The 26,910-nt window shown below is 39.9% G+C and overlaps 1 protein-coding gene across 1 annotated transcript in view; it reads left to right on the forward strand.

Moving 5' to 3' along the window:
• zc3h7a (zinc finger CCCH-type containing 7A) overlaps positions 1-26,910 on the forward strand; it is an 84,531-nt gene that overhangs the window by 20,247 nt on the left and 37,374 nt on the right. The window contains 5 exon segments of the mRNA XM_052021259.1: positions 19,526-19,565; positions 21,958-22,152; positions 22,496-22,654; positions 26,256-26,336; positions 26,435-26,449. Coding sequence (XP_051877219.1) covers positions 19,526-19,565; positions 21,958-22,152; positions 22,496-22,654; positions 26,256-26,336; positions 26,435-26,449 — 490 coding nt within the window.

Raw genomic sequence — 26,910 nt, forward strand, 5'->3', positions numbered from 1 at the left:
GTTACCAAAAATCCTCTACAATCCTGGTTATAATTAGTATTGAAGGTAGTGTTCAAATGCCACCCTTGCAGCATTTGCGTTGCAGAAACCTGCTTATCAGGTTTACCGTGTGCGCAGGACAATAATCAACAGTGTTATTACCAGATATGCAATGAAAGTAATTGACTCTGATCTTCAGATTACTGGTGAGTTGCCCAAGCTTGCCAGTCAGATACTGTTGGGAGTATGTTGTTTTGTTCTGTCCAACCTGCTCCTGGGTGCAATCTTCCAACAGGCATCAGGCACCTAACAGATCAATGAGGCTCTGTGCAGTTTAAGGCATTCCTGACTGTAATTGGCCAGCTTGGCACCAGAATGATCTTGACAGGCAGTGAATCCTCACCTCAAGCTCCCTGCCATGCAATGCTATCAAATGGCCAGCAACTTTACAGAACAGTGTGAAAGCATTTTAACAGATGAAATGTATCAGATGAAATGTTTAAAATTCCAGTAATTCTTACCCTGATCTTTGTTTTTTCATGAAGCCAACTCCTCTTCATTTTTGGTAAGTGGATTATCATTTCAGTACTGTGGCTGGTCTTAAATAGCCATTTGCATTGAACTTCACAGGCACGCCTCAAGGATGCGTGCTTAGCCTACTGCTGTACTTTCTCTACACTCATGACTGTGTGGCTAGGCACAGGTCAAATGCCATCTATAAATTTGCAGATGACACCACTGTTGTGGCAAAATCTCAGATAGCGACAAGGAGGTGTATAGGAGTGAGATAGTTCAGCTGGTTGAGTGGTGTCACAACAACAACCTTGCACTCAACGTTAGCAAGACCAAGGAATTGATTGTGGACTTCAGGAAGGGGAAGTCGGGAGAACACACACCAGTCCTCACTGAGGGATCAGCGGTGGAAAGGGTGAGCAGCTTCAATTTCTTGGGCGTCAACATCTCAAAGAATCTATCCTGGACCCAACACATCGATGCAATCATGAAGGTATGCAAGCGACTCTACCTCATTAGGAGTTTGAGGAAATATGGTATGTCACCAAAGACTCTTGCAAATTTTGATGTACGGTGGAGAACATTCTGACTGGTTACATCACCGCCTGGTACGGAGGCTCCAATGTGCAGGATCGAAAGAGGCTGCAGAGGGTTGTAGATTCAGCCAGCTCCATCACCTCCACAAACCTCGCCACCATCAAGGACATCTTCAAGAGGCGGTGCCTCAAGAAGGCAGCCTCCATCACTAAGGACATGCCCTCTTCTCGTTCCTACCATGGGGAGGAGGTACAGGAGCCTGAAGACCCATACTCAACGATTTAGGAACAGCTTCTTCCCCTCTGCCATCAGATTGCTGAAAGGTTCATGAACTCATGAACACTACCTCGTTATTATGTCTTTGTACTGTACTGTTGCTGCAAAACAACAAATTTCATGACATAAGTCAGTGAAAATAAACCTTCCAATACCTGATGTCTGGGCACACAGTAAAGTGAATAAACTAATTCCTGTGATTCTCACAATGCAATCAAAATTATCTAATAGAATAAATAAATGAAGTAGTGGAAAGCAAAGAACTGATAGTAAGGATAACCTGGGAATTTGGGATTAAGCCTGGACAGCTAAGGTCTATTGGCTAGAGGGTGTGGATGTGACTCCTACTATTCAGCAATCCAGATGGGCTGACTCATTGTCAGTGCTGCCTGGATAACTGGTGGCACAGGTTAAGACCATAAGACATAGGAGCAGAATCAGGCCATTCAGCCCATCAAGTCTGCTCCACCATTCAATCATGCCTGATTTATTTTTCCCCCTCAACCCCATTCTCCTGTTTTCTCCCTGTAACCTTTGACACCCTTACTAATCAAGAACCTCTCAACCTCCACTTTAAATATACCTAATGTCTTGGCCTCCACAGCCCTCTGTGGCAATGAATTCCACAGATTCACCACCCTCTGGCTAAAGAAATTCCTCCCCATCTCTGTTCTAAAGGGACGTCCTTCTATTCTGAGGCTGTGCCCTGTGGTCCTGGACTCTCCCACTACTGGAAACATCCTCTCCACGTCCATTCTATCTAGGTCTTTCAATATTCGGTAGGTTTCAATGAGATTCCCCCCCATCCTTTTAAACTCCAGTGAGTACAGGCCCAGAACCATCAAATGCTCCTCATGTGTTAATCCTTTCATTCCTGGGATCATTCTTGTAAACCTCCTCTGGACCCTCTCCAATGCCAGCACATCCTTCCTTAGATATGGGGCCCAAAACTGCGCTCAATACTCCAAATGTGGTCTGACCAATGCCTCATAAAGCCTTGGCATTACATCCTTGCTTTTATATTCTAGTCCTCTTGAAATGAATGCTACCATTGCATTTGCTTTCCTTACTACCAACTCAACCTGCAAGTTAACCTTTAGAGAATCCTGCACTAAGGACTCCCAAGAATCTTTGCACCTCCAATTTCTGAATTCGCTCCCCGTTTAGAAAATAGTCTTTATTCCTTCTACCAAAGTGCATGGATTGTGTGGCCAGATTCTGCTCTAACTCCATCTACAAGATTGCAGATGATACCACCATTGTAGGCCGTATCTCAAACAGCGATGAGTCGGAGTACAGGAAAGAGATAGAGAGCTTAGTGGAATTGTGTAATGACAACAACTTTTCCCTCAATGTCAACAAAACAAAAGAGCTGGTCATTGACTTCAGGAAAGGGGGCAGTGTACATACACCTGTCTACATCAATGGTGCTGAGGTCGAGAGGGTTGAGAGCTTCAAGTTCCTGGGAGTGAACATCACCAACAGCCTGTCCTGGTCAAATCACATAGATGCCACAGCCAAGAAAGCTCACCAGCACCTCTACTTCCTCAGGAGGCGAAAGAAATTTGGTTTGTCCCCTTTGACTCTCACCAACTTTTACTGATGCACCACTGGATGTATCACGGCCTGGTACGGCAACTGCTCTGCCCAGGACCGCAAGAAACTGCAGAGAGTTGTGGACACAGCGCAACACGGACACCAGCCTCCCCTCCTTGAACTCTGTCTTTACCTCTCGTTGTCTTGGTGAAGCAGCCAGCATAATCAAAGACCCCACCCACCCGGGACATTCCCTCTTCTCTCCTCTTCCATCAGGTAGAAGATACAGGAGCCTGAGGGCACGTACCACCAGGCTTAAGGTCAGCTTCTACCCCACTGTGATAAGACTATTGAATGGTTCCTTTATACAATGAGATGGACTCTGACCTCACGATCTACCTTGTTGTGACCTTGCACCTTATTGCACTGCACTTTCTCTGTAGCTGTGACACTTTGTACTGTTACTGTTTTTACCTGTACTACATCAATGCATTTTGTACTAACTCAATGTAACTGCACGGTGTAATGAATTGACCTGTACGATCGGTTTGTAAGACAAGCTTTTCACTGTACCTCAGTACAAGTGACAATAATAAACCAATACCAATATACTTCCGTACGCTGTATTCCATCTGCCACTTTGCCCATTCTCCCAACCTGTCCAAGTCCTTCTGCAGACTCCCTGCTTCCTCAACGCTACCTGCCCTTCTACCTGTCTTTGTATCATTCACAAACTTGGCCACAAAGCCCTCCATTCCATCATCCAGATCATTAGCATATAACGTGTAAAGTAGCAGACCCAATACTGACCCCTGCAGAACACCACTAGTCACAGGCAGCCAACCAGAAATGACCCCCTTTATTTCCACACTTTTTGCCTTCTGCCAGTCAGCTAATCTTCTGTCCATGCTAGTACCTTTCCTGTAATACCATGGGCTCCTATCTTGTTTTGTAGCCTCATGTGCAGCACCTTGTCAAAGGCCTTCTGAAAATCTAAGTAAGCAACCTTCACTGACTCTCCTTTGTCTATCCTGCTTGTTACTTCCTCAAAGTATTCCAACAGATTTGTCAGGCAAATCTCCCCTTTAGGAAACCATGCTGACTTCAGCGTATTTTATCATGTGCTTCCAAGTACCCCAAAACCTCATCCTTAATAATGGACATCTTACCAACATCTGAAGTCAACTGGCCTATAATTTCCTGCCCTTTGCCTCCCTCCCTTCTTAAAGAGTGGAGTGACATTTGCGATTTTCCAGTCCTGCTGAACCATTCCTGACTCTAGTGATTCCTGAAAGATCACTACTAATGCCTCCACAATCTCTTCAGATATCTCTCTCAGAACCCTGGAGTATAGTCCATCTGGTCCAGGTGACTTATCTGCCTTCAGACCTTTCAGTTTCCCAAACACCTTCTTAGTAATAGCGACTTTGCTCACTTCTGCCCCTTGACTCTCTTGAATTTCTGGCATGTTGCTGGTGTCTTCCACAGTGAAGACTGATGCAAAATACTTATTCAGTTTGTCTTCCATTTCTTTGTCCCCCACCTCTCTCCAGTGTCATTTTCCAGCGGTCCAATGTCCACTCTTGCCTCTCTTTTACTCTTTATATATCTGAAAAAAACTTTTGGTATCCTCTTTTATATTATTGGCTAGCTTACCTTCATATTTCATCATTTCTCCCTTTACTGCATTTTTAGTTGCCTTCTGTTAGTTTTTAAAAGCTTCCCAATCCTCTAGCTTCCCACTAATTCTTGCAATATTGTATGACCCCTCTTTTGCTTTTATGCTGTCTTTGACTTCCCTTGTCAGCAATGGTTGCCTCATCCTCCCTTTAGAATGCTGCTGCTTCTTTGGGATGAACTGATCCTGCATCTTCCAGATTACTCCCAGAAATTCCTGCCATTGCAGCTCTACTGTCTTCCCTGCCAGGGTCCCCTTCCAATCAACTTTGGCCAGCTCCTCTCTCATGCCTCTGTAGTTACCTTTACTCAATTGTAATACCGAGACATCCAATTTCAGCTTCTCCATCTCAAACAGCAGGGTGAATTCTATCATATTATGATCACTGCCTCCCTAAGGGTTCCTTTACCCTAATCAAATCTGGTTCATTGCACAACACCAAATCCAGAATTGTCTTTTCCCTAGAGGGCTCGAGCACAAGCTGCTCTCAAAAGCTACCTCGTAGGCATTCTACAAATCCCTTCTCTTAGAATCCAGTACCAACTTGATTTTCCCAATCTACCTGCATATTGAAATCCCCCGTGACCACCATAACATTGCTCTTTTTTATATGCCTTTTCTATCTCCTGTTGTAATTTGTACCCCACATCCTGGCTACTATTCAGAGGCTTGTATACAGTTCCCATCAGGGTCTTTTTACCCTTGCAGTTTCTTAACTGTACCCACAAGGATTCTACATCTTCTGATCCTATGTCACTTCTTGCTAAGGATTTGATTTTGTTTTTTTTACCAGTAGAGCTGATCCACCCCCTCTGCCCACCTGCTTGCCTTTTCAATAGGATGTGTGTCCTTTGATGTTTAGCTCCCAGCTGTGATCTTCTTTCAACCACGACTCTGTGATGCGCATAACGTCATATCTATCAATTTCTAACTGGGTTGTCTGATGACACAAGGGCTGGGAGTTTTCACTAGGGCATTAAGCTCTTATGGAGAGCTTGGCATTGCAGCAGGGGCCTTTGTCAGATCAATAGGAAATGGATGGGGTACCATTTTTCTGTCTTCTTACAAGAAATATCATTAAGTGTCTTAGGCCAATGGAAAATATGCACCAATATTGAATAACGGATATCTTTGCGCTGCTTCCTTTCAACTAAATGAAATCCCATTTGATTTTGTTTATCTAAACATTATTCTTTAGTGTTTACTTACTGTTGTGGCTTTTCTTATATGGGGGACCTTGTCAAATACTTGACTAAAGTCCATGTAGACAATATCACTGCTCTAACCTCATCAGTTAAGCCCATGGGTGTTCCAACACCTGCTTTGCTTAACATGCACGACTAATTTGTCTTAACTTACAGTCGAATTTATTGGCATACTGACCAAAGACCTTGTCACAGAGAAGAGTCTACCTGGATGGTGTATAATCACCCACTGGTAGGTTACCTGTATGGCTGTCAGAAATAACTTTTCCACTTAGTGACATCGGGCACGCTCGACGTGGCAGAACGACTATTCGGAAGGACAGGAGGAAAGGACTGGTTCAGGTTTGGGCATCACTTTGGTGGACACTTCAGATGAACCAATGCTGGCCTGGAAGGAAGGAAGAAATGGAAGTGGTTGGGGGAGGCTCCCTCCCAGCTGTGTTCCTGCAAGTGCAGTATTACGATAAAACAGAATAGAACTGCAACTGGTTCAGTGATGACCTGAACACTGGCAGGCTTCCTCATCGGGATCTGCTGGGACTGGAGGATGATGCAAAGCAAAATCTGGGTGATCGGATCAGAGGGTCCCTGATTCCTGCTGATTTCCCCCATCCCACCTTGCACTACTCATCCGTGATATATTAGTGGAAAGCTGATAGCCTTGCCACCACCATCACCCACTGTCCCCACCCCAAATCAATAAATATCATTTGAATTTGATAACCACAAAGAACTTTCCCCTTTAGTTCCCCATAATTGCATTATGAGGAGAGACTAAGGGAGCCAGCGCTTTACTCTTTGGAGAGAAGGAGGATGAGGGGAGACATGATAAAGATGTACAAAATATTGAGAGGAATAGATAGAGTAGACAGCCAGCGCCTCTTTCCCAGGACACCAGTGCTCAATACAAGAGGGCATGGCTTTAAAGTAATGGGTGGGAAGTTCAAGGGAGATATCAGAGGAAGGTTTTTTACCCTGAGAGTGGTTGGGGCATGGAATGCGCTGCCTGGGGTGGTGGTGGAGGCAGGTACATTGGTCAAATTCAAGAGATTGCTAGATAAGCATATGGAGGAATTTAAAATAGAGGGATATGTGGGAGGAAGGGGTTAGATAGTCTTAGGCGAGGTTTAAAGGTCCGCACAACATTGTGGGCCGAAGGGCCTGTATTGTGCTGTACTATTCTATGAATAGTTATCTTCATCACCTCTTCAAAAAATTCAGTCAAATTTGTAGGATAGCACTTCCCCTGCACAAAGCTGCACTGACTATCTCTTGTAAATCCACGCTTTTCCAAGTATGAGTAAATTCTGTCCCTAAGGATCTTCTCCACTATTTTCCCTACCACTAATCTAAGGCTCACTGGCCCATAATTTCCTGGATTATCCCTGTTGCCCTTCTTAAACAAAGGAACAACATTGGCTATTCTGCAGTCTCCTAGGACCTCACCTGTGGCTAAAGAGAATATAAAGATCTCTGTTAAGGCCCCAGCAACTTCTTCCCTTGCTTCCTTCAGTATCCTGGGATAGATTCCATCAGGTCCTCGGGATTATTCATCGTAATTGTTTTCAAAACGCCCAATACTTTTTCCTGCTTAATATCAACATACCCCAGAATATCAATATACCCCTGCCTGATCTTACCATCATCCATGTCCTTCTCTTTGATGAGTACTGATGCAAGTACTCATATAGGACCTTGCCCACTTCCTCTGGCTCCATGCATAAATTTCCTTTTGTCCTTGAGAACTCCCTCTTTTGTCCTACCCTTTTCCTAGCTACACTCTTGCTCCTAATGTATGTATAAAATGCCTTGGGATTCCCCTTAATCCTACTTGCTAAGATCATTTCATTTTCCCTTTTAGCATCCTAATTTCTTTCCTGCTTCCATTGTATTCTTCAAGGGTCTTGTCTGATGTCAGTTTCCTAAACCTTGCATTTGCTTTTATCTTTTTGACTGAACTTGGAACATTTCTTGTCATCCAAAGTTTCAAAACCTTGCCATCCTTTCATCCTCACAGGAACGTGCTGGTCCTAAATTCTAACCAGCTGGCCTTCAAAAGACTCCTACATGTCAGTTATGGATTTGCCCCCAAACAGCCACTCTCAATCTACTTTCCCCAGTTCCTATCTCATTCTGTTGTAATTAGCCTTCCCTCAATTTAGCATTTACCAAGGACCAGTTTTATCCTGTCTTTATAGCTTAGATGGGCATGTTGGTCGGCATGGCAAGTTGGGCCAAAGGGCCTGTTTCCATGCTATATTACACTATGACTCTGCATGGCACCAAATCAGGTGTAATTATAACTAGGACTTTTCCATATTGTTTAATGTGGACTTCAGGAGTTGAGTTATAGGGAAAGATTGAACAGGTTAGGACTTTATTCCTTGGAGCGCAGAAGAATGAGGGGAGATTTGATAGAGGTTTACAAAATTATGAGGGGTATAGACAGAGTTAATGCGAGTCGGCTCTTTCTACCAAGATTAGGAGAGATAAGTACGAGAGGACATGGCTATAGGGTGAAAGGGGAAAGGTTTAGGGGGAACATTAGGGGGAACTTCTTCACTCAAAGAGTGGTGGGAGTATGGAACGGGCTGCCATCTGCTGTAGTAAATGTGGGCTCACTCCTGAGTTTTAAGAATAAATTGGATAGATACATGGATGTAAGAGGTCTGGAGGGTTATGGACTGGGTGCAGGTAAATAGGACTAGCGGAATAACGTTTCGGCACAGACTAGAAGGGCCGAATGGCCTGTTTTCTGTGCTGGAGTGTTCTATGGACAGATGTCTTTGACGTTTGATTAGCATGTCATAGCTGAACAGTGTCCAACTTAAAGTATTGCATAGATCCTACTTCTAAAAAAAACTTACATTATATGCATGAATAATTCAAATAAACAACTTAATGCAGCAAAATTTAAATTTAAGTCTCATTTAATCAAGATATCTTGAATTATGATGAATATCTGATCTATCACCCCAGGTGCTGAGTTCATTACACTTTAACCACGTATGTGATATTGTTCTGATTTGATTTGCTTAACTAATATATGCCATACCTACTTAAAATTTAATCTGCCATGCTGAAACCAAAATTAGTGGCACTGCATTTATCACTCCTCTAAAGGTTCTGTTGTTAATGAAAATTGTGCTGTGCTATCTTGTCTGCAGCCTAATAACTTCTAACCTAGTCAATCCATTTGAGTTCTGTTATGTGGAAACCAGCTTTTTACTTTGTTAAACACTAAAAAGTGTTTTTTTTATATTAAAAATGATGCTTATAAGTGCTTAAGAAAAGCTAGTCTTGGTGTCAGCCAGATTTGGGCTTTGCAGACTGTATGGATTTCTAACCTTTTTGTGGTAGCCAGGATAACTTTACTTAAAAAGGACATCACATCCTACTAATTACAAGAGCTGAATGTCATTGGCAAGGAAGTGAAGTGAAATGATTGAAAGGTATTTACCGTGAACGTGCTGTGTCCTTTTCATGATAGCACCAGCCACCCTAGGTTAACACTCCATGTGGATTTGATTGAATGATTATCATCAAACTTTCCATAATTTCAGAAAATAGAACATGAAGTAGGCATAGATCACTTACCAGGTAAGTGAAAATCAAAATAACTCCAGATTCTGGAAATCTAAAACAAAAACAGAAAATGCTGAAAATACTCAGCAGGTCAGGCCACATCTGTGGGAAGAGAAACAGAGTCAACGTTTCGAGGCTTCAGCTGTTTCTCTTCCCACAGATGTGGCTTGATCTGCTGAGTATTTCTAGCATTTTCTGTTTTTATTATACACGACTCAGCCCCTTGAGGCTACCACCATTCAGTAAGATCATCGCTGATTTAATGACATGCAAGTAATCCCTGTGCTCTTAGTAACCCATTAACTTGTGATGAGAGTCATCAAACCAATAAAATAATAAAGTTCATGATCACATAGAATAATGTGTGATCTATTCATAGAGTACCAAATGCCATTCAAAAGGTTTGCAAACGAAAAACAAATCAACAAGCACTAGTTTGCATTATCTGTCAGGAAAGTTAGATTTCCACGGCTTCTTGATTACATTCTTAAAATATTTGTAAAACTAAGCACATTTATTACATTTTTCATGGTGACCTTTTACAGCTGAACTTTCAAGTTGTTGTCAGGTGACTCATTTAAGGCTTTGGCTTGGATTTGCGGTTGATATTTTTCACATTGCTCTTGCTATCCTGATATTTGTACAGAGTGCAGTCTGAGTATGTGCAGACTACATGAGAATTAGAAGCAGGAGTAGGCTATTGGCCCCTTACGTTTGGTGGTGATTGCTAATCTTTCATCTTGGCACCACTTTCCTGCAAGAACTCCACGTCCCTGATTCCTTTCCTATCCAAAGATCTATTGATCTTTTTCTTGAATATACTTGGTAACTGAACTTCCATGGCTCTCTTTTGTATACTCCCAGTGAAGATATTTCTTCTTGTCTCAGAACTGAATGGCTGACTTCTTATTTTGAGATTGAGCCTGAAGACCCAAACTCAACAACTCTGGAACAGCTTCTTTCCCTTCGCTATCAGATTTCTGAATGATCTATGAACCCATGAACGCTACCTCATTATTCCTTTTCTCCCCCCACTATTTATTTATTTTTGTAATTTATAGATTTTTATGTCTTTGCACTGTACTGCTGCTGCAAAACAACAAATTTCGCATCAGATGTTAGTGATAATAAATCTGATTCTGATTGTGACTCCTTATTCACGGCACCGAGTGAAGGAAAAGGTCGTCCCTGTATCTGCTTGTCAAGCCTTGTAAGAGTTGTGTATTTTTCAGTAAGATCATCTCTTATTCTTGTAAACTTGAGAATAGACCCATTATGCTTAATCTCTCCTCCACAATGCACCACTGCATCTCAGCAATCAAACTAGTGAACCTTCATTACTTGTGGTCAAGGGAATGAACTTCCTTTCTTCGATAGAGACACCAGACCTTTATGCAGTACTCCAGATCCAATTCACCGGGGTTCTATGTAGTTGGAGCAAGATGATGTCTCTACTCTGGTGGTCAAATTGATTTATAATAAAAGCCAGCATAATATTGATTCTTCTGATTGCTCATTTACTCCTGTATATAAATTTTCTGGTACAAGGGCACCCTGGTGTCTCTGAGTACCAACACCTTTCAACCTCTCACAACTTGGGGGAAAAAAAACTTGTGTTTTGTACCAAAGCAGACAACCTAACATTAGCCACATTATATTCTATCTGCCATCTCCTCGCCCTTTCACCTACCCTGTCTTTATACGCCTGTAGTCTCTCTGTACCTTCTTCACATCTTACATGGACATCTAGCTTTATATCATCAGCAAACTTGGATATATTATACTTACAATACTAATTCATATCATTAATATAGACAGTGAACAGCCGGGGCCTTTGCAGCAATCCTGACAGCACCTCACTGGACACAACTTCCCAACTCAAAACCATTTATTCCTACTCTGTGTTTTCTGTCCATTATGCCAGTATATTATCGACAATACCATGTATTCAAATTTTGTTTAATATTGTCTTGTGTGACACTTTATCACGGGCCTTATGGAAATCCAAACACACCACATCAAACATGATTTCCCTTTTGTAAAGCTATGCTGATGCTGCTCAATCCTATTATAATTTTTAAGCCTTTTGCTGCTACTTCCTCAGTAAAAGATAGAGAAAATTTCCTAAAATACTACTATTAGGGATGTCAGACTAACTAGTCTACAGTTACCTACTTTCTCCCCCCTTCTCTAAGTAATAGGGTTATTTTTATTATGTTCCAGTCTGTGGGAACTACTCGAGAATGAATGGAATTTTTGAAGATGACAACTATCTCTGTATCCATTTCCCTAAATCTTGATTTATTGTCTTTCAGTTTCATTAATTTCTCCAATGTTAATTTTTTATTAATGCTAATTTGTTTTCTTGTGAGCTTCTCATTCACTTTGGATTTGTCTGTCTTCACTGTTTCCAGGAGCTTTTATGTGTCATCTTCCATGAAGGAACACAAAACATCTGTTGAACTTCTCTGCCATTTAATTATTCCCCCAATATAATCCTTCTCTTGCTTCCTTTTTTTTAAGGAATTCATATTAAATTTAGCTTGTTTTTTTTTCTATTTTACATGTCCACATATACTCTTGCAGCGTGTTTTTGTTTCTCTGCAGTCTACTCTTATATTTTACTTTTCCTTAATAATAATTTGGCCATCATTGGCTGGATTCTGAACCTTTCCCAATCCTCAGGTTTACTATTGTCATTTTGTTTTTCAACTTTATAATCCTTCTCCTTTAATCCAGTACTATCTTTAACTTTGTGTTAATAGTTATGGCTGGACCACTTTTCCTTTTCTTTTTGCCTTGGAGTGATTACGTATTATTTGTAAATTATCTATTAATCGTGATGGACAGTAACCCTAACCATTTAGAACATCCCAGAAATAGCATGTAGAATTTATATTACGTGATATTATGCAAAATGGCCCATTCAAAATAAAGGTTCTGATGATTTTATTTCAGAAGTTAAACAAAATGTAGGGGTGTAATGTGTGTTTTCTCTTTGTGTTTAAGCATAAATTGTTATATTTACTGTTATTATTAAATTGTGTTCAATTGGCTTCATTGACGGTATTGCATTTCCAAATTTGGTAGAAGTGTTTTGCATTTGTAAAGTGACTTTCATGACTTGAGGAGGTTCCCACATATATTACAACCAATTAACTACTTTAATGACTACTCTGATGCAGGAATGTGAAAATAAGGAATTCAAGATTTTTTTGAATGAAAGATACTGTCTTTAGAAAGTGTTAATTCACCTTGTTTGATTAGAACATTTATTATGTCTTTGCTTATCTGTGATATATTGTGAAGTAGTTTATGTATTGTAGGTTATGTATGCACTTACAGTTGGAATGGTTAATGAAAGCCTAACAGATTTACCTTTTTTGATAGAAATAACAGGCCTATTTAAGACAGAAGTTCTGAATACATGATATTTTAGATTTCAAGAAAATACTGAAATGATTAATTCATAAAATAGGAATGCAAAGAACAAGAGGCAAGTTTCAGAAATGGATTTAAGTATTGGCTGTGCAGAAGGATGGTTTTGAATAGAGCTTTGTTGACGTGGCATAGGATCATTAATGGAGTGCCAAAGGGCTCAGGGCAGGGACTATTGCTGTTTACAATTATAGGTCTTTTGGCTGGAGGATTGAAACAAAACTGATTTAAATTTATAGATGAAACTGGATTGGGATGGATTTCAAACTATAAGGAAGAGATCAACCAAATAGAAGGGATCTGAGTAGATTGGGAATAAATACTTTTCAGCAGAAAATAGCAATTAGGCCAAAAAAAGGGAAAAGTGTTTTGAGGAATGATCTAAATGGTTGTGAGTTACAGTATTATTGAGGACATTTAAAATCAACAGTGCAGGTTGGTTGCACTGCCATTTACTTATATAATCAAGTCTTGCTATACATACATGACCAGGGGAACAAGCATCAACACATGATGTTGAGTTTGTACGAGGTAAAGCCAAGACCAGAATACTGTGTACAAGTCTGGTCACTGGAAACAGCAAAATCCAGAGTTTGGGAGCTGGTGCAGGAAAGGACAACCAGATTAATATTTGTATTAATAGTTTGTAATTTGCTTTAAGGAATTGACAGAACAGGAGATACTGTTTGAATATCGAAGACTGGTGTTTTCACAGATTCTAGATCAAATGAAAATGCGACAAGTTTGCAAGAAAAAAGATGTATACATAATTTATTCTAATCCCCTTCTAAGTGGTTAGCCTAAACAACCCAAGGAGACAGTGAAAGGATTTTAAAGGGGAAATGTGACAGATTGGGTAAATGAGTTGCATCATTTTTAAGAGGTCAAATGGACTCTATTTTCTTGCCATAGCCTGTTCTTTCCTATTAGGTGTCTCTTCTGAATTGGTGTTGCATTTTAAATAACCATGGTTAATTTGAAGGATTGCTGAACCTTGGGGATGTAAGTTTACAGTTGGAAACAGGCATAATAATTTAAAGAAAAAGTTGAATTTGAATATGGTTTAGCACTGTGATTTAAAGTTTTTGCTACATATATGTGTATGCATGATAAATAGACAAAGAAAAAAACCTCATTGGTCTGGAATGTTCAGGCAGTGGTGAGCCTCACGTTTGCTTCTCCCCCTGTCCACCAGCTCAGTAATTACCTGGAACAGATCTAGTTGCAGCTTCTTGAAAGAAGCTGGCTACAGGGCAGTCACCGAGGGCTTGTGCATTGCAGGGCCTTGCTCATAAATGGATATCACATGGCAAGGCATGAACAAGTCTGAAAACAACTGCTTTCCTGACTAAGGCACAACCCAAAGCTTAACCAGCTGTCAAACCTATGAAAGAATTGGAATGTTGTCAATGTCTCTGACGTTCAAACCACTGAAAATTTATCACATTATTTCAAGTTTGAAAGATATTGAACTACCAGAACAGCTGGCATTTGCTTTGAAAAATCTAGGCCTTTATCTTTGAAATGAGGCAAGAAATGGTAATTGTTAGAAAAAAGTACTAGAGTAACATTGCCCGAGTGCAGATTGAATTCAGTACCATGTGTGTGCTGTGGATATCATTGTATTGCATTGTACTTTACAATCAGATTTCAAGTCAATTTGGACTTGCTGAACTACATCACTACATTAATGTTGGACTCTAAGATTAGCTTATTATAGAAGCCTTTGTTACTTCTGCCAGTGACTTTTCTCACTGTACATTTAATAATGGAGAGAAAACCTTTGGAAAAACACATACAGTTTTCCATTTTATTACTCACTATGTAATTCATAAAGCCCATGATTTTTCTTTCTTGTTGCACCCAACCCTATCCAACTAACTTATTTAGTTTGCTATTTGCTGTTGGGGGGTGGGGGGTGGGGGTGTTAAAAAATCTTTGATCATTAGTCAGTAACAGCTGTGTTTTTCTTCAGAAGCAGCTTTGAAATGTGTGATAGATTTCCATTTTCCCCTTTGTAATTGCATGGCATTGATAAAGGTCACAATGACCACCTATTCTCCTTTATGCATTTGAAATGTTTACAGCATTCCTGCTTCTAGAATATTGCACTTTTGATTAATATTTTGAACACGTTTGAATTGAGAGTAATTGGAATATTTCTCTGTGTGCACAAAGTAAGGTTTATATTCTACGTATATAAACTTAACATACTTACATATACTTAACAGTCTATTGCTGATCTCTCGCTTCACAATTTCACAGTTCTGTCATATCACAACTATTCCAAGTATAACGCGCATTGTCCTATGTGGCTCTTCTTTGTTAAACTGCCTTTGTTTTTATTTTATTCTGTCCCAATGTAGCCTGCAGAAGTCCAATGACAACTTTGTATGACCATAAGACATATGAGCAGAATTAGGCCATTCAGCCCATCAAGTCTGCTCCACCATTCAATCATGGCTGATTTATTTTTCCCTCTCAACCCCATTCTCCTGCCTTCTCCTGTAACCTTTGACACCCTTACTAATCAAGAACCTATCAACCTCCACTTTAAACAAGCCCAGTGACTTGGCTTCCACAGCCATCTGTGGCAATGAATTCCGCAAATTCACCACCCTCTTGCTAAAGAAATTCCTCCTCATCTCAGTTCTAAAGGGATGCCCTTCTATTCTGAGGCTGTGCCCTCTGGTTCTAGACTCTCCCACTACTGGAAACATCCTCTCCACATCCACTCTATCCAGGCCTTTCAATATTTGGTAGATTTCGATGAGATTTCAACCCCCCCCCCCCCCCCCCCCCCCACTCATCCTTCTAAACTCCAGTGAGTACAGGTCCAGAGCCATCAAACACTCCTCATACATTAACCTTTTCATTCCCAGATTCCCAGGATCATTCTTGTACATCTCCTCTGGACCCTCTCCAATGCCAGCACATTCTTACTCAGACATGGGGCTCAAAACTGCTCACAATACTCTAAATGTGGTCTGACCAATGTCAAGGGTACCCTAGTCATTCCTATCCCCCCCATTGCCTCTTCAGTCATCTTTGTGTTGTCAGGCAGTTGGTGGGATTGTCAATGGGAGAACAAATTTTGAGTCCACTACTATGAATATTTGTTCCAGGTCACTACCGCCTTCCTCTCCTCCTGGCTCATTGTTTGGAGCCTCACCATTTTAGTTTGACTCTTAGCTTTTAAATAGCCTGCCTTCATTCCTACTTCCAACACGTTGCTGCTGCAACCTTCATTCACGTTTTAGTCATCCTTGGATCTGTCTAAAGCAATTACTGATTTATTTACCCCTGTTTTCCTTTACACACTACGGGGTCATACATAAGAATTACTGTCTAATACAAAAAATCTTATAAACTATATTTAAATCTTCTCTTTGGTGGCTCAATCAGTTAGCCCACACCCACGTCTTCCCATTTCCTGTAGTTATTTTTTTTCTCTAAGCATCAATCCAATTCCCTTCTGAAGTCCAGCTTTAAGTCTGCACCCACCACCCTTTCGGGGAAGAAACTATCTCATCATTTCATGATGGTTAGAAGCCATCAAGTCTCGTCTTGGCCTGCTATGCTTTAAGAATTTTGTGCTAGAAACCTCCTCAGATTTTGTCCTGCCTCAGTAATGCTTGCATGTTACCCATGTCCTACATTCAATTCTATCCCTCCCAACCTCTTAATGTAACACCTTTATTTTTAAATGCCTCTGTGACCTTGCCTGACTTTGCCACTACAATCTTTTTTGGCACTACACATCCTCCGAATACTCTGTTCCTCTCTGCATGTTTTATATATTGACCTTCCACTTGCCACCTTCAGAATTAACCTGTGTGGGTGTTACTGTCAAGAAGTTCCCTTCTGTTATTGTCTGCATTTGCCTCTTTTTGCTTAAAATAAAAAACAGATTTTAGACCAAATCTGATCGTCTCTCACCTGGATCAGCATCAGTTTTCATGTGCCAGTATGTGAACTAAGATAAGGTAAGATTTCTTTATTGGTCACATGTACACCCTTGAAAACCTTCCTAACTTTCTCAAAGGCATTCTATTTTCTCTTGTTAGAGGCTGTCCCTCAGTGTCATTACTATAAGTAATCATCTTCCCACCAATATGCATGTATCCACATCTTGTTTTTGGACTATCCATCTTTTATAGCATTAGTGACAACTGAATATTGGTTAAAACCAAAACCAAAAATTGTCTGAACGACTCAAAAGGTAGAACTGGATAGCTACTTCAGTGCCTCAGGACTCCAGTTCTCTAATGTTTTCCTTCCTAGCTTTCAGAGCAATATTTTGCTCAAACATGTAACTCAATCAAAAATCTATCGTCTGCTCTGAATAATTGCTAACTGATTGCTCAGTCTTCACCAGATCCACACACACAATTCCAAACCCAGGTTCACATTAACAAATTCTTCCATTGCTTCATTATAGCCCATTTCTCCGCTCTCCACAGCAATAATCCCAGCTCATACCCTGGCCTCTGGTTTCTTGTCCTCCGTCAAGTGATAGGACTTTCAATTATCTCAACTCTGTACCCAAGCTTCTTGAGCTTGTTACATCATATTCCACATATAAAGCCTCGAAATCTATGATTTCATTTGTGCTCTCAACTCTACTGCTGGCTCTTGGTATCTATATGAGATGAGGGATGTTTATTGCATTAAATGCAATTTAACTCTATTAGCAAAATATTGCTAATTTTTAAGCAATCATATTTTCCCTTTCCAGAGAAGTATCTCAAAAATATACCAATACATGAACCAAAAAAGCTAAAGAATCAAACAATATTCATTTTTTTCAACGCTGCTATTCACAAACAAGCAAGTGTCACAAGATCAAACAGCAACTTGCATTTAGAAATATCTTTAATGTAGGAAAATGTCTCAAGGCAGTTTACAGGAACACAATCAGACAAAAGAGGACCAAAAGCTTGATTAAAGAGGTAGATGGTAGATTTTAAGGAGAGACTTAAAGATTGCATAGAGGTGGAAAGGTTTAAAGAGGGAATTACAGATAACCTACATGTATATTGCTTATTAAAAAGTACACTGCAGATTTATTATTGTTTTCTATTTTTAAGTCTCTCTGTGGTATATTAAGGACTCATATTGCTTAAAAACCTGTCCTATTTGGTCAAATGTCAATGTCACTGATAGCTTTGGTATGGCAATCTATTTAGACTTTAGGCCAGGAGTTCTATTTGTGTTTCTTGGGCAGATCAGAAGTTGTCAGTCTCCCAAGCACATCAGGTATAATGTTGTGACCAAACTTAACTTTCCTTTCACATTTGTTACTAATTGTTATGATCATATGAAATTCTGCTGGGGTTCTTTCTTGCCTACTAAGTCCCAAGGTAAAAAATTGGTGCCTGTTTTCAGTTGGTGCTTAGTAAAACATTATATAATGGGCTGGATATCTTGGACCAGGCCTACTTGTGAACCCTGCCTCCTGGTGGACCCTGCCTCTGAAGCAAAAGGCTCAATGAGCTGATCTCCCACACCCAAACGGGATCCAGCAAGGTGGAATAAGCTTCCAGTGGCAAGCAAGCCTTAGGCAATGTGCCCCGAGGCCCCTGTCCCAGAATACCCTGACTGACTTTAATAGCTGACTGACTGATAAAGGTATTTGAACAGTTTATGATATCTATGATAGAGATATTTAAAAACTAATCAAGAAATCAAAGAGTACATTTATATAAAGACGTTAAAAGTAAATAACTTAAGCACTTACGTTTTGCTTCAGGGTCTGTAACTCTGTTGACATGAAGAGGCTGCGTAAGAACTCCCTTGCTGGTGTAAAGCTGAGGAGCCCATCACAAAGTTTGTCTGAACCCTGTCCTGGCATCTTGCTACTCCATTGAGGCAGTCATGTCTATTGATGTCTGACCTCAAGCTTTCCTCAGTCTTCAACATTTCACCAAGCATGTATAGTAATCCAAGATGTGCTGAGATCAGAATTATTGATAGCTGGCAGTTCTGGTCAGCTCAGTTTGAGCCAAAATTATTTTTTATATCTGATATAAACGTGACATGCAAGAAATACTTATTTAGTGCTTGCATGTTTTCTGATTGTTCTGGATGACCAGGTATAGTTCATGGAGTTCATTACTGAAATTGGTCAGTGCTCATTCATCCACAATGTGTGGCTTTAATTGGTCTGTTTCACAACTGTTGACTAAGTTATCTTAGAAACCCCAGTGGTTTGACTGCAAAAAGGTCTTGTCCAATCTGGCAACTCCTAAAATAGGCCACTGATAATGTGATAGTTTAATTCCAGGATATGTGAAGCCAAGTGGACAATGCATTTTGTCATGTATTACTCCATTTTTTTCTTTTAATCTCTATCTCTCATATACCTCCCGTATCCCCCTTTTCCCTTCGCCTTTTCTTTTTCCAGTATCCTGTCTTTCATTTGGTCTTCTCTCCTCTATTCTTCTTTCTTTTCTTGAGCCTCATTTTGTTCCTCATGATAAATCTCTTGTAAGTAAGATCACCAATTAAAATGCAGATAGTGCAGCACATTTTATGGGTTAGGCAGCGTTTGCTTATAATTGAAGTTGTGTAGTGTGTATAAAGCTGATTGATACTGTAACAAAAAGTATAATGCTGCTCAATAAAGATTTAAATTTGTTAATCTGCATTTGCTGTACAGCATTTTTAAGATGCTGGTGGGTACCAAAGGCTATTTTATAGCTTAACATGCGTGGGAGAAGTAGGGCAAGGAAGGTTTATGTGAGTCAGATATATAAATAATGGTTTTCTTTTGCAGGTCTCCACTGCCCTACCCTGGAACAGAGAGGGAGTATGAGGTAAAATAAATGTCTTTTAAATATTTCAATGTGTATCCATTAGCTATTGCCTTCCTTAGTTATTGATTCTTAACTGCTACCCCTTTTCAGGGGCATTTAGGGCTGGACAATAAGTGTCAGCCTCGTCAATGACATTAATGTCTTGTGACTGGGTAAGTAAATAACTTTCCTGTTAAATTTATGGTGGAGGAGATGAACATTCTTAAGGTTGATTAGAATTCTAAACTTGCAGAATTAAAGAAAGGTCTACACATGTTTGCAAGGTTAGCGGTGCAATAAATCAGAGCATTTAGTTATTTGGGGAAAGATAGAATTCCTATTCTTGGGTGTATTGGATTACTTATTTACATTACAAGAGGGAAAAATGGACGAAAAAGAATGCAAGGCCATCTGATGTTCTATCCATTCATTTAAATTAGTGATAAATTGTAGTAAACAGTTTTTCTTATAGATGTGTAACCCATACCATTTATTTTTCAATCCACCATGATTAGGAAAGGAACACGTGCTTCTCATGCCCCTTGTTGTGTTCCATCTAATTTCTAAGAATAGGAGTACGCCACCCAAAAGAAACAGCAATACAGAGCCAAATGGTCTGTTTTTCTGCTAAAGCATGATGTAATTTAAAACGTTATAATATGGGTCACATTGCAAAAATTAGATGGAGCAAATCCACTGCAGCAGACATTGTATTTTAATTGTCATACTGGCATGTTTTCCAATAAAATGTCAGATCCAGACGTGTAAAAATGGAAATTAACTCTCTTTAGCAGGAAGTCGAAGACTAATGGCAAAGAACATAAATACTGCGAAAGCACTTAATTAGCATTTCAGACTAATTATTTGGCTTACCAAGAAAGTGAACCATTTATGCTCTGAAATGCTAATGGGAATAGTAAATTTATCAATAATGCAACCCCTGGAGTACATATTCCAAAACATTTCTCTCTCAAGATTTTAATCTCTCAGGATTAACACATTTTAAACCTTCATTATTAAGCAAGGAAGAGGAAGAAGCAAAAGCTTAGTGTGGTTGATAATGGTCTCTGCAGTGGGATGTGAACTGGAACCTACTGGGTGCCTGAGATGTGGCTAATGCTTAAAGATTATTTCTCAATTGGTCTAAAAGGACAAAAGTTATTGCTTGAGGACCCATACTGGCAAAAACAATGATATTTCATCAAAGGAAAGGTAACATGAGTGGGGAAATGCATGAGCAGAGGTACTCCAATTTGAGTCATAGAGTTATGTAGTACAGAGACAGGCCCTTCAGCCCAACTTGTCCATGCCGACCAAGTTGCCTACCTGAGCTAGTCCCATTAGCCTGCGTTTGGCTCATATCCCTCTTAAACCTTTCCTATCCATGTACCTGTCTAAATGTCTTTTAAACAATGTAATTGTACCCTCCTCTACCACTTCCTCTGGTAGCTTGTTGCACACACCCACCACCCTCTTAGTGGAAAAAGTTGCCCCTTGGGTCACCTTTAAATTTTTCCCCTCTCATCTTAAATCTATGCGCTCTAGTTTTAGACAACCCTACCCAAGGAAAAAAGATTGTGACCATTCACTTTATCTATACTCCTCACCCCTCAATCTCTTGCGCTCTCGGGAAAAAAGAAGTCCCAGCCTAAGCAGTCTCTTTAATAGTCAAGCCCTCCAGTCCCAGTAACATCCTTATGAATCTTTTCTGCAGCCTTTCCAGCTTAATGTCATCTTTCCTATAGCTAGGTGACCAGAACTGCACATAATACTCCAAGTATGGTCTCGCCAACATCTTGTACAGTTGTAACATGACGTCCCAATTTTTGTACTTAGTGCCCTGACTAATGTTGACAAACACCACCTGTGGCACACCAGTGATCACAGGCCTCCAATCTGAAAACAATGCTCCACTACCACACTCTGACTCCTACCCTCAAGCTAATTTTGTATCCATTTGGCTAGCTCACCCTGGATCCCTTGTGATCTAGCCTTCTGGACCAGTCTACCATGTGGGACCTTGTCAAAGGCCTTATTGAAGTCCATGTAGACAATGTCTACTGCCCTGCCCTGCCCTCATCAATCCTCTTGGTCACCTCTTCAAAAAAAAAATCAATCAAATTTGTGAGACACTATTTCGCATGCACCAAGCCATGCTGACTATCCTTAATCAGTCCTTGCCTTTCCAAATGGAGATGGATCCTGTCTCTCAGAATCCCCTCCATTAGCTTTCCCACCACTGATGTTAGACTCATGGACCTGTAGTTCCCTGCCTTGTCCTTGCAGCCCTTCATAAATAAAGGCACAACATCAACCATCCCCCAGCCTTCTGATTCCTCACCCATGACTCTTTCCATTTTAAGAAAGTGAGTGATTTTCTGGATGTTTTCACTTACATCATTTTATTTTATAGGTATTTCTTCAAGAACTTGTGAAAAATTTATATGATGAGGGAAATGATAAGTTCAGAGAAGGCAAATGGGCTGATGCTTTGAATCAATATACTGAGGCCTTAAATGTGGCTGATTATGCATCTGAAAACGTCAGTATTGTGAATGGAGTAATAGAGAAACTTTATGCAAATCGTGCTGCCTGCTATTTGAATATGGTAAGATTTTTTTAAAATTTCAACATAGTTCGAATGCTTGCTGAGAAATTTTGTATATCTTTGATTGGAAGAATTAAGACTTCACAATCACTGTTTATGATGGCAAATTGTATCGTAATTTTTCTTCAAAGAAATCTGGGTGTAATTTTTTTTCACTTGGGTATGCACTTTTTGCAGTCCTTTTCCTGCCTTTATCTAAGCAATGATTCTTCCAACAAAGATCACTCAATAATTTTATAGCCCACACTTTACTTTCACTGTAAAATTTCGTTGAATGCTAAAACTAATTGTGTTCATCATCTACTTTATGTTTCTATGTTGTGCCACTTTCTTGTAATTTCAGGGTCTCTATAATCAAGTACTAGAAGATTGTGACAAAGCTTTACAACTGAATCAAAATAACTACAGAGCACTCTTTCGAAAAGGAAAATCCTTGAAAGAATTAGGAAGGCATAAAGAAGCCTATGATGTAGTTGCAAAGTGTTCACTAGCCGTGCCACATGTAAGAGTGCCACATTAAATCTCCATATGCTGTTTAGTAACTATTTTCCAGAAAAGATGATTTTCAACCTGTCAATCCTATATTGCGATTCCTTTTTTAAGTATTTTGTTATATAATTTTATAAGTGAAGGACAAGCAAGGCATTATGTCACATTCATATTTCACATCTTCTCACGACATATGAGGCTGTTCAGCCCATTGAGTCTATGCTGACACTCAAAGCAATCTCATCAGTCCTATCCCTCTACTTGCTTTTCTGTAACAACTTAACCAGTTCTCTCTCTCATGCCCAAAATCTTCCCTCTAATTCTCCTGGTGTCGACCTACATTGGGGTGATTTACAGCAGCCATGTAACCTACCAGCACATCTTTGGGGTGTGGGAGAAAATGGAAGCACCTGAGGAAAACCCACATTGTAACAGGAACACAACACAAGAAAATAGGACCAGGGGTAAGCAATCAAGCCCTTGAAGCCTTCCCTACCATTTAAATGATCATGCCTGATCTATGCTGCTCTCAACGCCATTTCTCCACATGCCTCTATTCCTCGATTTGCCAGATATTTATCCACCTTCACTTTAAATACTTATAATGATCCAATTTCCACCACCCGCCAGGGCAGAGAATTCCAGAGGTTCACCACCCTCTGCGAGAATTAATTTCTACAAACCTCCGTTTTAAATGACCGGCCCCTTATCTTGCAGTTATGTCCCATTGTTCAAGACTCTCCAACTAGTGAAAACATCCCAATATCTACTCTGTCAAGCTTCCTTAGTATCCTATATGTTTGAATGTTACCCCTCATTCTTCTAAACTCCAAGGAATAATAGCCCAAACGTTTTAGTTTCCCTCTTATCCCAGGAATTAACCTGGTGAACCTCCTTTGTACTGCCTCCATAGTTACTATATCTTTTTGTAAGTAAGGGAACCAAAACTGTATGCAGTATTCTAGGTGAGGCCTCACCAGCACCCTGTACAATTGAGGCAAAATTTTCTTATTTTTTTAAACTCCAACCTCTTTGTAATGAAGTCCAAAATGCTGTTTGCCGCCTTAACTACTGGTTGGACCTGCCTACTAGCTTTTTGTGATTCATGCATTAGAACACCGAGATCCCTCTGTACTTCACTCACTTGCAGTCTCTCTCCATTTGGATAATAATCTGCATTTTGACTTTTCTTACCAAAGTGCATGACCTCACACTTCCCCACATTAAACTCCATTTGTCAGTCTTTTGCCCACTGACTCAATCTATCTATATCCTGTATAAATCACAGCATGCCCTTCCACCTATTTTCGTATCGTTGGCAAATTTGGAAACCTCACAAAACTGTTTCTTCCTCCAGGTCGTAAATGTAAATAGTGAACAATTGCGGGCCAAGAACTGATCCCTGTGGTACTCCACTAGTTACCTCCTTCCAGTCTGATATGGACCTATTTATTCCAACTCTCTGTTTTCTATGAGACAGCCAGTTTTCAATCTATTGTAACGCATTTCCTTTGATACCATGGGCTTTTAATTATGCAGCAGCCTCCTGTGTACACCTTGTAAGATGCCTTTTGGAAATCTAAATATACTACATCTATAGGTTCCTCTCTGTCAACTCTTCCCATTACATCCTCAAAAGAATTTGATGAAGAACGTGCAAACTCCATAAAGACAGAACCCGAGGTCAGGATGGAACCCAGGTCCCTGAAGCTATAAGGCGGGGGAATACTTGAGATATTAAGAAGTGCAGAGGGCAAAGGGACCTTGGTGTGCATGAATTTTATTATCTAGGTTGTATGAACACCATCCCACAGTAGAATTATTTCAGTGCTCAGAATGAATTAAAGATATAGCTTGTCAGTTTAGCATCTGCAGCTGGTAAAAGGAAGTTTTCCAGGAAATATGTTTTATTTTTCCCAAAATGCAAAATACAAAAAACAAACAGAAATCGTTTTGTATTGGCTGCATCTTGTCCTTCAAAAGGTATCTATCAAATTTAAAAACAATAATCAAATGCAAAGATTGCAGATGCTGAAAATGCTGAAAATATTCAGCAGGTCAGGCAATGTCAATGGGAGAGGAAATGGAGTTAACTTTTCAATTTGTTACATTACAAATCATCCTCAGTAATTTCTGCCAGCTTCAATGTAATGCCATTGTTAGACACACCTACTCCTTCCCTTTCAGCAGTCTGAAGTAACTGGGTCCTCCATAAACTTCTTGGTTCACACTTCCCTCTCTATTAATGTCCCCTCCACTTCTCAGAGCGCATTCCCTTGCAAGTGCAGGAGATGCAACACCTGCCCTTTTACAACTTCCATTTTCCAGATATGCAAACACTCCCTCTGGAAGCAGCAATGATTCTCTTGTACTGCCTTCAATTTAGTGTGCTACATTTGCTGCTTGCAATGTGCTCACTTCTGCAATAGTGAACCAAACACAGATTGTGTGACTGCTTGCAAAACAGCTTGGTTCAATCCATTTGCCTGTCATTTTAATTCTTTATCCCTTTTGCACTTCGACTACCTATTTCTGGCCTCTTGGTAAACTGGTTTATTATTGTCACATGTACTGAGGTACAGTGAAAAACTTGTCTTGCTTACAGTTCATACATATCAATTCATTACAACAGTGCATTGAGATAGTACAAGGTAAAACAATAACAGAGTGTAAAGTGTTACAGTTACAGAGAAAGTGCAGTGCAGGGAGACAGTAAGGTGCAAGGTCATAACAAGGTAGATTATGAGGTCAAGAGTCCATTTTATCGTACTAGGGAACCATTCAATAGTCTCATAACAGCGGGATAGAAGCTGTCCTTGAGCCTTGTGGTATGTGCTTTCAGGCTTTTTTAAGTTCTGGCCAATGGGAGAGGGGAGAATATCCGGAGTGGGTGAGGTCTTTGATTATGCTGGCTGCTTTACCAAGGCAGCGAGAAGTGTAGCAGAGGTGAGACTGGTTTCTTGATGTGCTGAGCTGTGTCTACAACTCTTGCACCGTTCCAACAAATTCCAATGTATACTCAGGGAACAGGATCTCATCTTCTTATAGGCAAGTTGCAGCCCTCAACAACTTTAGATAACCAGTCTTTGAGTTTGTATCAGAACTGGCCAATTCTGACGAAAGACTAATGTTAACTCACATTTTCTCTCTCCACAGATGCTGTCTGGCCCACTAAGTATTATTTCAGATTCTGAGGGTTTTGTATCTCCCTGTGCTTTCCAGCACTCTGTCTCTTCTCCGTTCTTTATCATCCCCTTCAGAAAGATTACCTGTGATTAACAAGCCTTTGCAGTCTATCAGTCAGTACCAGCACCGCAGTCACTTGTGTAGTCAGTATCTTTTGAGGTCTCTATCACAGACATTCCCTGTGTTTTCTCTACCCTTTTTCCTTTGCAACATAAAAACATGTTTGATTGCTAGTTCTCATGAAAGGTAATCAACCGGAAATGTTAACTTTTTTTCTCTTACCACGGGTACTGCCTGATCTACCAGGATTTCTGGCAGTTATACTGTTTCTGTCTAATTTTAGTCATCTAATATAGAACCATCCAACTTCTGTTAATTGTACTGCCTTTAAGCACACAACTAAAAATGTGTTTAAAATTATATTTCAGGATGACGTTATAATAAAATTAACCCAGGAGTTGGCTCAGAAATTAGGATTAAAAATTCGGAAAGCATATGTTCGAGCTCAGGTGAATACATACTATACTATTTTTCTTGCATCTAATTTCCAATTAAAACTCATATTTATACTCTTATTATTAATTGAATGTTTGTCTTTTTCTTGCAGCCTCCAGTAATTGTGGTCAGTTTCCATTACTTCTGCTGAAACTTCTAAACAAGTAAGGATGTTCTTATTAGGCTGTTTAATTTTCTCCATCATATGTGTTAAATGTGCAGGAGGAATTTCAGCATAGTTTGGCTTTATCTGCTTGATTAGTGTACGTTAACTTTCAAGTTCCAATGTTTTATTTTCTTCGTGATTTCTTTGAGAATTTAGATCTTACTATGAGAATTGCTTGATGAATAACAACTACAGAGTTCCTCAACTAAATCCATTAGGTCTGCTATTCTAAATTGGAAAACTGCTGTTTTCATAATTATCTTTATATTTGGTATTACATTTTTGTGGATTTAATTTTATATTGGCTTCTAAAAATGGCCCACAATGCATACACTGGCCATGATTCCAATTTAAACTGCACATCTGCCTGCACATGATCCATATTCCTACATTCTCTGCCTGTTCATGTGTCTGTTTAGGTG

This window comes from Pristis pectinata, chromosome 8 (genome assembly GCF_009764475.1).
Source record: "Pristis pectinata isolate sPriPec2 chromosome 8, sPriPec2.1.pri, whole genome shotgun sequence".
In the NCBI taxonomy this organism is placed as follows: domain Eukaryota; kingdom Metazoa; phylum Chordata; class Chondrichthyes; order Rhinopristiformes; family Pristidae; genus Pristis; species Pristis pectinata.